This window comes from Cyprinus carpio, chromosome A7, assembly GCF_018340385.1.
Source record: "Cyprinus carpio isolate SPL01 chromosome A7, ASM1834038v1, whole genome shotgun sequence".
Taxonomy (NCBI): Eukaryota; Metazoa; Chordata; class Actinopteri; order Cypriniformes; family Cyprinidae; genus Cyprinus; species Cyprinus carpio.
In genome coordinates, this window is record NC_056578.1 from 31118015 (window position 1) to 31130955 (window position 12941).

A 12941-nucleotide genomic window follows, 5' to 3' on the forward strand; every position below is an offset into this window, starting at 1 on the left:
AACTAGTCATCCAGAAGAATAATTGGGAGTATCTCCAGCAGGAAAAAAAATCATATAGGTTATATATTCATTATGACTTATATATATACACACACACACACACACACACACACACACACATATATTATTTTTTTATTTATTTATTTAATCAACAAGCACAAATGAAGTGACGTGATCAACAGCTACTCCAAACAGGTCTGAAGCACTGAATAGTTGTAGAATAATTGGTGCAAGCTATACATGCACATACACAATAACATTGTTTTACATTGTGTTGTACAAGTAAAGATGTTTAAAAGCGTTTCAAGTCTGTGTTCATTTCACATGTCTCTTTATCTCTATCAACTTCACTCTCCAAATCTATAAAGCATCTTCTACGCTGTTTAAATGTGTGAGCATGGCAGTGCTTTGTTCGGTGGAGAGGTCAGTTAATGACCCTAAAAAGGCCCTTATTATCTCCGTGAGGATAAACTGCTACTGTCAAGATAGTAGATCGGGAACCAAGAGCACACAAACAATTTAATTTTTCAATTTGTAAAATAAAGTCATAGTTGCTCAATTCTGTGTAAAAGAATAAACAGAGTTAGTGTCACTTCGTGTAATAAATAATAATCAGCATATTAGAATGATTTCTGAATAGCCTAATCATGTACACATTATTTTTATGGAAGACAACAGTTCAAAACACACACACACACACACACACACACACACACACACACCAACACACACACACACACACACACACACACTTGCATTTGTGGTTTACGGGGACTCTCCACAGGCGTAATGATTTTTATACTGTACAAACCGGTTTTTCTATCGCCCTACACCTAAACCCTTACAGAAAACTACTGGAAATTTTTGTATGTTTTTTAAGCCTTTTGTTTTACGGGGACAAAGGAAATGATCTCATAAACCATGTTTACGTTGTAGTACCCATGTCTATTGCACATTTGTGTCCTCATAAACCATATACACACACACAAGCTGTAATGCTTTAGGAAATGTGTCGAGGTTTTGTACCGTATATTCATGGAAGGTGTCTAGTGAGAAACTGAAGGCGGGGTCTGCGTTCTGTAGACGACTACACTGATCAACTGCATTACTTCACATCACAACTCATGAGCAGGAACGCTTGATGATATACGGGATTGGATGTAGCCTACTTTACGTACTTTGACCATTTTTTTTTTAACATCTCAAAAGAAACCTGTTTTGTCTTGAATATATAACTATGAATTAGGTTAAAACATGTGTCTTAATATAGAGTGCAGCTCTCTGGCATTATGGCAGAGCAAATGTTACCTGCAAGAGATGAAGATTAATTCATTTGGATAGATCTATGTCTATATTGCGAAGGACAGTGAGGATCTATCAGAAAATGGAGACATTTACAATTCACGATATGCTCATCAATTCCACTGATATTTATAAAATTTTATGTGGACTGGGAATCGAGAATTTGTCGGAGTGCAAAAACGATAATAACAGCACGTCCGAGCCAAAAGGTAAAAATCTTACATTTTTATTGCATAGGCTATGCTATTACTTTATGTTATCTTTCCTGCGGAGTAGCGCATATTAAGCACAGAAAAATTGGTAAAAAATAGTTTGCATCACTGAATCAACCTAAATACTTCCACTTTTCCCAAACCATTTTTTATGAGCTATAGAACAAGTTGAACGAGTCAAGACATGTCTTGTATAACTTTGCATTTCTAAGCAAAAAGTTAGAATAGTTTTGCTTGTTGAATCTTGTCAAATAATGTCAATGTCAGTTTGTTTCTAGAGCATAGTTTAAAACAACTTAGAGTTGACCAAAGTACTTTACATTTATACACTATACAAAACAAAGCAAGGCCATTAAAAGAGATTAAACGAATCTCTACAATACATTAGAAACACTTTCTTTCTTTCTTTCTTTGGTACTTGTGTGTCAGACATGAAGCAGTCGGTGCGGATCGTTCTGTATGTGCTCATCTTCCTCCTGAGCTTCATAGGAAACAGCCTCATCATCACCGTTCTGGTGCGGAACCAGCGCATGCGGACGGTAACGAACCTGTTCCTGCTGTCTCTGGCCGTCAGTGATCTGATGCTGTGTGTCTTCTGCATGCCCTTCACACTCATCCCAAACCTCATGAAGGACTTCATCTTCGGCACCGGCATGTGTAAAGTGGCCACGTACTTCATGGGTGAGTCCGTTTGAGATTTAGTTCACACTTCACTAGCTCAGTGTTTGGAAATAACTTGTTGGTTCTCTGAAAAATTACCATAAGTTAGAGTTTCTGCAAAGATACCTATTATTATAATTAGTCCCACTGTAAATTAATATGAGACCTTCTCTCATATTATTGTGATTGGGGTCTAATACCAAATTACTGAAGTTTTAAAGTTACAAACGCATGTAACTGTAATAATTTACCATCTGTAAACTAGAAATGAGAATTTTTTTTTACCATAAAACTAATACTTTTACACAGAAACTTACAAACTTATACTTGTCAAGAAGGTTGAGGTAAAATACTGTAGAAAATTGTTCTTCATTTTATTACTAACTTTTCACTCTTTTAAAACAATGTTTTATTATATATAAATAAATAGTAAATAATTATTATAAATAAATTAAATAAAATAGTTAAATAATTTTTGCTACCAAGCAAATTGTACTGAGAACCATGAGATTTTACTGCTATTGGTACTGACTACTTCAATTTTGGAATTGTGTCTACACTAGTAGTAACTATGTTATTTTGCCAGAAAATTTGAGTATCTTGATAAATTATAGTATGGGAATGTTTACATAATATGCACTGATCTTAAGAGCTTCTTTATGCCCTAAAAAAAAGCATCTGATTACATTGTATGCAAGATGCAGACTGTAAAGAGTCTCCTAACCAAAGGACATTACTTAATGTTCCAGCTGCTTCTTCTTTTTTTTTTTTTCTTGCATTTGGTTATAAAAAAAGGTTGATTTAGAGATTCATTACTATTCTTTAAGGGGACAAGCCTCAATCATAATGGCAAGACCACAGTTTTTTTTTTTTTTTTTTTTTTTGATTATATTGCAAGTCACATCCATTTTGAATTCATTTTTATGACTTGTTGAATTTTTGTGCAACAATTCTTAAAACTATTATAGCCAGGTCCGTTGCACACTTCCAGATGTTGCAAATGTGCCGTGTAAACAATTTAGTAATGAGACAACGCCACTGCGTGATATCTTTGTATTTGATGCATCAGCATGTTTTATGTTTGTTTTGTGCTATTCTGTAATACTTGCTCATGATAAAGCTGACTTAATTTACATACTCTGTTGTTATTACCATGTGGGTATGTTAACATTCATAAGCAATCGAGGACTGTTGATTATTCAGAGGAGAGCTGGAGCTATGTCTTACTTGTTGTAAAGGGTACAGTGTTACACCGTTAAAGTGCCAGCAGCCATTAACTTTATTATCAGTTAATGCCTTTGTTATCAGGGCTTAGAGTTAGTTTGCCTGTCTGTTTCCATTTTTGTGTTTACTGTTGTTTATCGAATCATACATACTTTAACAAGCCTAGATTTATTTCTGTATGTGCAATTGAGTTCTGTGCATCCGAACACGCAGGTATTTCGGTGAGCGTATCCACATTCAACCTCGTGGCCATCTCTCTGGAGCGCTACAGTGCCATCTGCAACCCCTTAAAGTCCCGCACATGGCAGACGAAATCCCACGCTACAAAAGTCATCTCAGCCACTTGGGTCGTGTCTTTTCTGCTCATGCTGCCTTATCCGATAGGCAGCACTCTGGTGCCCTTCACACGCAGTAACAACAGCACAGGCAACATGTGCCGCTTGGTTTGGCCTAGTGATGTCATGCAGACCTGGTAAGATTTATTAGGACTGTGTCTTTTATTTTTATTTTTGAGGATAAGTTGTTAAAGGAATAAGGACCAGAATAAAAATTTTCTGTCATCATTTACCCTCATGTTACCTGTATACTGTTATGTTTTCGGCAGCAGTTATTTACACTAAGTGTAAAAAAAAGCTCCATGTTATTTATACTGAGTGTAAATTCTGGTAGATACTGTTTGCACCAAGTATAAGTGCAAATAGTGATAGATGCTATTCACACTAAGAAGTGTAAATAGAAGTAATATACTGTTTGTACTAAAGGTAAAACATCTGAGCAGTGGTGGGCGGAGTAAGTGAAAACTGCCTTTGATTAACAGGATTATTTGCACTCAGTGTAAAGAGACATTGGCTTTTTCTTTCTGTGGAACACAACTCTTTTTAATGCAAAAAGTATGTATATTGACCATGCATGTTAATACTGAAATACACTACACAACTTTTCAAAGCTGAGGCGTCATACACTTGCCGACTTTGTAAATTGTTACAGAGAGAAAAAAACTGGGCATCATACGTAAACATCTAAGGATCCCACACCACACTTCTTTTATTTAACTGACTTTGAATAGTTAGGACCAGTCTTAAAGAAAAGAACCGGCAAGGTCTTACTGTCAACCCAGTTCTGACTTCTCTGTTTCTCTCTCTCTCTCTTTTTTTTAATATGTTTTCCTGTTGCTGATACTCTTTCTTGTGCCTGGCATCATAATGATGACGGCTTATGGCGTCACCTCACTCGAACTCTACAGGGGAATCAAATTTGAAATGGCTAACAGGAAGTCAAACAGAGGTATGGGGAAAATATCAATCAGATGTGGATTCATTGTATTGGTTCATATGTAAATATCAGAGATTATGTATTACACATAATTACATGCTCACTTTGCTCTCTAGAGAAAGACACTTCCAGTCTGAAAAATGGTGATGGCTGCTACCTCCAACCCTCCAAGAGAAAGCGCCCTGAACCCGTGACGCCCGGCTTCAGCAATCCAAAATGCAAATTGAGAAGGGTTTGCAGCAACAGCCCTACAGCAAACCTCATGGCCAAGAAACGGGTCATTCGCATGCTGCTGGTGATCGTGGGGCTGTTTTTCCTCTGCTGGACACCGATCTTCGTTGTTAATGCCTGGAGGGCCTTTGACAGACGTTCAGCCGATCGTGTCCTCTCAGGAGCGCCGATCTCCTTCATCCACTTGCTGTCCTACACCTCGGCCTGCGTCAACCCCATAGTCTACTGTTTTATGAACAACCGCTTCAGACAGGGTGTGCTGGCGACGTTCGGCTGCTGTAGGGCTGACTTCGAGGAAGTGAGCAGGAGCAGCACCCGACGTAGCGCCAGAGGAGCTGGAGGGCTGAGAACGCTGTTTGGAGGAACCGGTGTGACCGGACAGGCTGAGGGTAACACACAAAGCTCGGGAACACTTACGAGGCTAACTAATACCAGTATCCGTGGCTCAGCACAAGCATAACTGACACTCGTTAAACCCTGGAATTTTCAGTATAGGAGCCCAACAAGAAGTTTATCTTGAGTAAAATGTAAAGAAAAATATGAGATCTGTGTCAAAATCAATCAAAGCTTTAGTAAAATGGCTGCTAACGGAAGAGAGTCTCGTTGTACTGATGATAAAAGAGAGCACAAGCATGCAGACAATGGCTGCCAGTAGCACTGAAATGCTGATAGAATCCAGTGCTTGATTTTAGGACGTCACTGTTAAATAAACAGCAGCACCAAATGGAGCAAGACTGTGGCCTCCAGTCCTCGTTACAAAGACTAAGACAATAAGTTTTGTCCTTTTGGCTCTAATTTTCTGGCTCACCTATACTGTAAAAAATGATATGACCAATAAGTTATGACAACTTGTGTTTTTACATTACTTTAACTCATCAAAATACGTTAAGCAATTTTCAACTTTATTTTATAACTCATTCTTTAAGCCAATTTAATTGAAGTTAAAATGATTTAAACAGCTAAGTTGCTTGCACTTAAAAGTTTAAGGAAATTTATTTGATTTTCTTGCATTTGACTTGATTTGTGAGTGTATTACCGTCAAACCAATCGTCCAGATGTTTTGAGAACATTCTAATATTGCTTTTAACTACACTACTATTCAGAAGATTGGTTGAGGTTGAGAAGTCTCTTCTGCTCACCAAGGCTGCATTTATTCAATCAAAAATACAGTTAAAACTGAAATATTGTGAAATATTAACATTTAAAAAATGTTGATGTGATGGCAGTGCATCATTACTCCAGTCTTCAGTGTCACATAATTCAGAAATCTGCAATACTGTCTTTTAAACTGTTGTCCAAGAAAAATTTCTTATTATTTATCCATGTTGAAAACAGATCTGCTGCTTATTTTTTTTTTTTTTTTTTTTTATAATGGTATAAATGTCTTAACTGTCGCAAATGTTTGAAATGTAGTGTAAATATCTGACATCAGTTGACCTATATTTGATATTTTGTTCATATCTGCTTCTGTAATACCTACACAGATGTAATTCTGTTTGATAAATGTATGACGCATACACTTAAAACCTCTTTGGATCCTTTGCCAATACCACAAAAGCGTGCAAAAATGTGTAAACTGTGTACAAAATGCACCACCTGGTACCTGCGTGATGTCCATATGTTGATGTGTAGCTTTAAACGCTTTCTTCTAGGAAAGTACACGGTGATGCCTTTATCTCATGTTAGTCCAGCCGTACTGTTTGTACATAGAGTCTGTCCTTATCATTGCATGAGACTTTTCACACCTGTTGTGCACTTCAAAAAAGCTACTCAAGGCTGCTTCTGACATCTGGGCTATTTTCACCAGGACACGTTGTTACTGACTATTATATTTGTTTGTAATATTTGTGTATACCAAACTCACATTTTTTTTTCCCTACTATTTCTCCTAAAATAATAGGGTGTTACAATGCTGTTGAGATGACACACACCTACGCCAGTCCACATATCATCTAATACATGAATATTTTAGGAGAGCTTTGTATGAAATGCAACCTGAGGGTCGAGCCAAAATTTTCCTGTTTTTTTTTTTGGTTTTGTTTTTCAGAACAACATTAGCAGCATATGGTAGAGGCATCTTGTCAACGATTAACGTGATGAAAATTTTTCTTTTTCTTCATGATGTTCCAAACCAAAGCCAATTTGACTTGCTTTATCCTGTGGCACATAAAATATGATATTTTGAAATATGTCTATACAATGTTAAATTGACTTTCATAATATGGACCAAAACAGCTGAAACATTCTTTAAAATATCTTCTTTTTGACTTGAGCAAATGATGACAGAAAAACTATCCCTTTAAGAAAGGGAAAAAACCTGGCAATTTGCAAGTTCAACCCAAGCTACAAAATAACTGAGATCAGGCTTGCTTCGTCAAATCAGACATAACGAATAAAATAAGTCTGCAAAATAAAACACAGAGTGACCCAATAAAAACATTTGGGTGGCTAAATGGAAATGTAGTTGGCTAACAGTGCTGACAAATTGAGAAATTCTTTCCGATGCAGTACAGCAACCTAAAAAAAAAGAAATGAGGCATAAAATTATTTAAAAACAGCTTTAGTAAGCATAAAGCCTGTTCAGGGTCTTCTAAGAAGTTGCAGTAGTACAAAATATACAGAATATACAAGGGAAATAAATCTCACTTTTATTTCTAGATTTTTATGCCAATATTGCAGTTTTATTTAATGACATGTGGAACTGAGCAGGTGCAATATGTACAAAATCAAACGGACAAATGAAACTAAAGTTTTTGTTTTCTTTTCACATTAGGGCATATGATCCTAACATCATCGGCCCATTAAGGACTGCGATTGCTACCATACTGATACCTCTGAATATTTTAACTAGAATAGACCAAGAAGGAGAAAGGAAAGAGGGAGCAATAAAAGAAAGAGACACTGACAAAGGGGAAGTGGAAGGTTAAGAAGGGTGGAGGATGAACTGCACATGTAAAGCCTAGCACAGAGCATCAAATTAGGCACTTTACATGAAAAGTGGCCGTTACACTCTATAAGCAACTAATCTAGACAAATGGTTTTCTCTAAGTGCAAAACCAGCAGAGATCATAATAACTTGATACACAGTACAACACATGCAGTCAGTCGGCCACAAAACTCTCCAGATGGTAAAACAGAAAAAGCCTTTGGTTGCACGTTCATGTCCAAAAGGCAAACCAACACAACATTATGACCAATTTTAGCTCTTTGTATGGAAGTATGGAACTAGAAAACCACTGAGTCTGTCTACAGTACATTTTCCAATCCTCTTTTTTTCTGTGATGTAACTATTGAGATATTTTTGAGAAGCTGTCTCTCGTGCCATGTTTGATAAGCAGTGCATGAAAATGTAAGTATGAGACATTTGGCATTTAACCTATACATTGCTCAGAGCTCATCAAACACAAAAAAGGTAGTTTTTGGAAGAGCAATGTTAATGGAGAAATATAAAAATCAACAAAAGTGACACCAGCTGACTGATTTTTAACCATAAAACTGACAATTTGTTCACTCGGATTGCCATTAAATGTGTTTTTAAGGCGTGGTACATGACCTCTACATACAAGTTTGGAGCTCTTGATTTATCACTGACAGCAAAATGATACAATGCAAATTTATGGATTTTGATAGAATGTGTCCTCCAATTTTCTTATACACAGCTCAACATGTTAGTTTCAGATATGGGACAGAACAAATCCTTCATTCGAAAGCTCAACACCTTCAAAAAAAAAAAATGTAAACAGTAAAATACAGCAAGATTGTCAATCGGTTTGTTCAGAGTGCAACATATAATGCACTTTACCACCATAACACTAGTAAGTGAGGGGCAGAACTGAGCAAATCCACAATGTAAACAAATGTGGAACAGAGGCAGCTATCAGACTGACGCAGTGGTTCAGAAATGTTCTTAATATAAATGTCTAAATGATGATATGTTGTGCTATGCTAAAGAAAACATGATAAAGTCACACTATAATTTACAGTTTGAATGAATCGCTTTGTTTAGTTTGTGTAGGAATTGTTTCAATGATGCTGTGTCATTTCAAGGCGGACTGGCTTAAAGCACTTGTTTTTCTTTCTTTTTGGGATCGTGACAGCATATAAATCAAGGGAAGCATTTGAATTTGAATTATAATGAAAATAGAAAAACACAATGCCACATTGCATGATAAGCTCTCACAAAGGCAATCACTTACATTAAAATCCATCAGATATAAAAAAAAATTAAATGGACTGCTTAATGTGGGCACAATAAAAATGTAACATTTAAAAAAAAAAAATGCATCCATGCTTTTGCCCAGTGTCATCTTCCTCAAAATATAAGTGTGCGCTTACATGATACTGAATTGCAAGAATATGGAAGAAGACTGTCACGCAAGAATTCTGGGAAACTGAGTGCAAGAGCTTCAGGTTAAACTACCTCATGGAAGATTTTTGCATCAAGGATAGAATAAAGACATTATTAGCAAGAAAAATAGATGAAGAGGTCAAAAGGAAAAAGCTAGTGGAGGCAACAAGTGAACCTTTTTTTTTTTTTTTTTTGCAGAGACATTCAAGTTACAGTTTTTTCCCAAAATATACTACATTTATAGGCCTACAATGCTGGAGTATTGCCTTATTTGACAGGTCGCCTACTTGTACACTACAGATTTTCCAAGTTAGGAAGACAGTGGAGGATCCACACACATCTACAAATCTACCAAAAAGGTGTTTGATTAAATTAGTATGAAGAAGAAGGAAAAAAAGTGAAGATGACTCTAGCTGAGCCAGCTGTTCTTCATGACCACATCTGCTGTGGATCAGGCTGGTGACAAATCAGTGGCTGTTTCCACAGACCGAGACACAAAAAGTGACTTATACAGTATTGCTGTATGCTTAAATCTTTGAAACACACACACACATTTAAAGGCCATTAACTTCCATGATTCTAGTCCCATGATGTCCTTTTACTATCCAGACAATAACATATAAGGTAAGGACAAACCGGGACACTCAACACCCGACCGTTTCAACGAGAAACACCAAGGACATAACTGGGTTAAGAGCCACAAACACACGAAAAAAAATAAAATAGCTGAATGGTTTCACTTTTTCTTTTGTTTTGTGTTTTTTTTTTTTTTTTTTTTACAAATGGACGCATAAAATTCAAAAGTTAAATTACTGTAAAAAAAAAAAAAAAAAGTCACAAAACACTATTAGTGCTGGTTGATGAGTTATTACAGCTAGTTTTTTTTTTTTTTTTTAGTTTTTTTTTTGTCATTATTACTAGTCTACTAGTTGGTGAGACACCAAGGCCACGATAAACACATCAATGACCAACGGAGTAAAGCTTCCTACTTTTGGTGTGCGAGGCCACAAATCCTGACGTAATCTCCAAATATTCAAAAAACAGAGTCAACAATGCAATATAATATCTTTGGGTATGTTTGTCTCTATTACACATTTAAATCTTCTCAATCCAAACAAAAAACTGAAAGTTTAGGGAGTTTTAATATCAAAAATCGCATGTCAGTATGTTCAAAAAGCAAGGCTTGGTTCCTCGGGTCGCGTTTGTAAACCTCCTTTTGAAGGGGTGAACTAAACGGGGAACCTTTGTTCCAGTAAGGCCACATCTAATAGTAGAGCACGTCTCCAAATCAACTGTTTTTGAGACCATTTCAGATTTTAGAAAATGCAAGTTTAGGAAGACAAAAACTGAATTTCGGAAAGGAAACATTATAAAACAGCACTAAAACCGCCAGAAATTTAACGTAACAAATATCCAACTACATTGAACTTTCTGATATGTGAGCTCCTACATGTGCTCTAGAACAAATCAACTACACTATGGCTTCCGTATCAAAGAGACACGTTGCATCCAAAGCCTCTATATTGTGTTTTCTGGTTTATATTCCCAAATAAGACAAAAAGATGGCATTGTTCCTGTTGTGAGATCTACACACAGCGATGAAATGCTTAAAGGAAGCTTAGCGCATATCGTAATGCAGGCAAGGCAGAGGCATTACTTAAAGCTCTTTTCTTTTTAAAGACTTTATAAAAATGAATGATAAAAAAAAAACAGGCCCTCTGAGTTTCTCCCAAATTAAAAATTCAAACAACTAAACCGAATGGAGGGGTGGAGGGGGGCTGTTACAAAATACAAAGCATAAAAACTGAAGTAGTCCAAGTGAACCAATGTATATGAAAGTAGCTATATACAGAAAAAAGCTCAGAGGAGGAATAGAACATATTTGGTAACAAAAGCGCACTATAATGTTTGATATAAAACAAACAAAAAAAATGTACCTTTACTAAAGCTTATACAATATCCTTGGTCCATAAAAACTGTCATCTCACAATTTCAACGTTTAGACCTCCCAGGCTATGATACATCTCACCATATCGCACACACAGACCGCAAGGAAGAAACGTAAGAGACTAAACATCATTTTCAGTCGACGCATTTTGTAGACGGCTGATGTATCATTGCTGTGGTCTTGTCTCCGTGTCTTCTACACCTGTTGACAGGTGCTGGTGTTTCCTCTCAGGCATTGTCTATTGCTAGCACCAGACCGGCTCCTTAGAGAACACCACAAGAGGGCACAGAAGAACCATTTCTCAAATATTTCGTCCTCGCCACAGGTTTTGCCTTTTTTTTCACCTATCTATCCCTTGTTTTCCTTGTCAGGGATTTTATTTTGAAATTCAATATGCAGCACTTTTACAAATAGTTTGTAGTCTCTTGAAACTGTTTCACGCATAGCACATTGTGAGTTTGTGAGCACTGCTGCGTGTGTTATAACACAACAGCCGCGGCTGCATTAGAGGACGACGCTGTGATGGCATTAGATGTGCTGTTGGCACCGTAGGGTGTCACTTCTCCGTTCCCTCCCGCGCTGTTGCCGGTCGTGGAGAGCAAGCTGGTGTTGCCCACTCGTAGGATGGCGCCAGCCGCGCTGCAGTGCGGTCGTGGACCGGGTTCAGGCGTGTATGTGAACGTGAGCGTTGTGGAATAGATGATACCGTCATTACGGACCAGGGTTACAGGGACTTGCACCGGCTGCCGCACCCACCGCCAGCCCTCGCGGAACGCCGAGATGTCTGGGACGACGCACAGCATGCTCTCGCCACACCTTTAGTGGAAATATCATGTCTATTAATAATTCAGTCTGTCACTGCCTGTAATGTTTAACTGACAGCAGTAACAGCATTTTAAAACCTTTTTGCCATATGAATATCTTTTGAAATAACATCCATACCTGTACATGGTCTCAGCCTCTACATCACCAAACCACACCCGCAGATTTGGAGTGAAGTTCTGTCCTGTCAGCTCCAGCATTGCTACGTCTCCTCCACCATTTAACTGCTCACACACACATACAGTGTTCACACATAATTAACCGCAGGCAGAGACTTGTGAGTGAACATTGTAAGTAAGCTTCTGGAAAAAGGCTCTTTCTGTGCGTGTGTTACCTGTAAGCTCTCAACCACAGGCACGGGTGTGACGGGGGTGTGCACAGGGCCCATGCCCTCATAGAAGGTGTATTCTGCTTTATCAGTGCTGATGATTGTCCAGGAGGCACCATCATTTATCATCTCCTTACTTGGTTCCTTTGGGCATGGAGTAGCCTACACACACACACACACACACACACACAAGCAAAACATACTTAAATACTTTGAACACAAAAATAGCAGTTTACAAAGAAAAATATTTGGTGCAACATACAATCAACTAGTCATTATCGCAAAATAAACTCACAAATCAGGCGTCTTGTATCACCCTGAGGGAGTTTATTTTGTGAGAAAGACTGAAATACGTCATCCTACTTCTTAGATGGCTACATAAATAAATACATACGAAAATATTTTATATGACAAGATAAGTAAAAATAATGGTTCCACTAAGAAAATACATTACAATATAAAATCCATATTAATCTGCCATCAAAGTAACTTTTTTACTGACTAGTTAGTTAACATTTAGCTATATGTTTTATGTCCATTTCTTAATTTACCTGTGAGCTTCTAGCCATCAATAAAAGGTTTTATGTCCACACA

General features: G+C 37.3%; 2 protein-coding genes across 2 annotated transcripts in view; one reads left to right on the forward strand and one right to left on the reverse strand.

Moving 5' to 3' along the window:
* The first annotated feature begins 1114 nt into the window (after positions 1 to 1114).
* Positions 1115 to 6420, forward strand: LOC109109857 (cholecystokinin receptor type A-like). Its single transcript, XM_042760807.1, has 5 exons — positions 1115 to 1511; positions 1944 to 2195; positions 3612 to 3871; positions 4556 to 4682; positions 4787 to 6420. The coding sequence occupies exons 1-5, from the start codon at positions 1346 to 1348 to the stop codon at positions 5359 to 5361; spliced, it is 1380 nt and encodes a 459-aa protein (XP_042616741.1). The 5' UTR covers positions 1115 to 1345; the 3' UTR covers positions 5362 to 6420.
* A 1106-nt stretch (positions 6421 to 7526) lies between these two features.
* LOC109109858 (recombining binding protein suppressor of hairless-like) overlaps positions 7527 to 12941 on the reverse strand; it is a 44432-nt gene continuing 39017 nt past the window's right edge. Inside the window, exons 9-11 of the mRNA XM_042760806.1 lie at positions 12354 to 12509; positions 12140 to 12243; positions 7527 to 12013 (exon numbers count right to left, since the gene is read on the reverse strand). Of these exons, the coding sequence (XP_042616740.1) occupies positions 11677 to 12013; positions 12140 to 12243; positions 12354 to 12509 (597 nt within the window). The 3' untranslated portion in view covers positions 7527 to 11676. The remainder of the gene's footprint in view (positions 12014 to 12139; positions 12244 to 12353; positions 12510 to 12941) is intronic.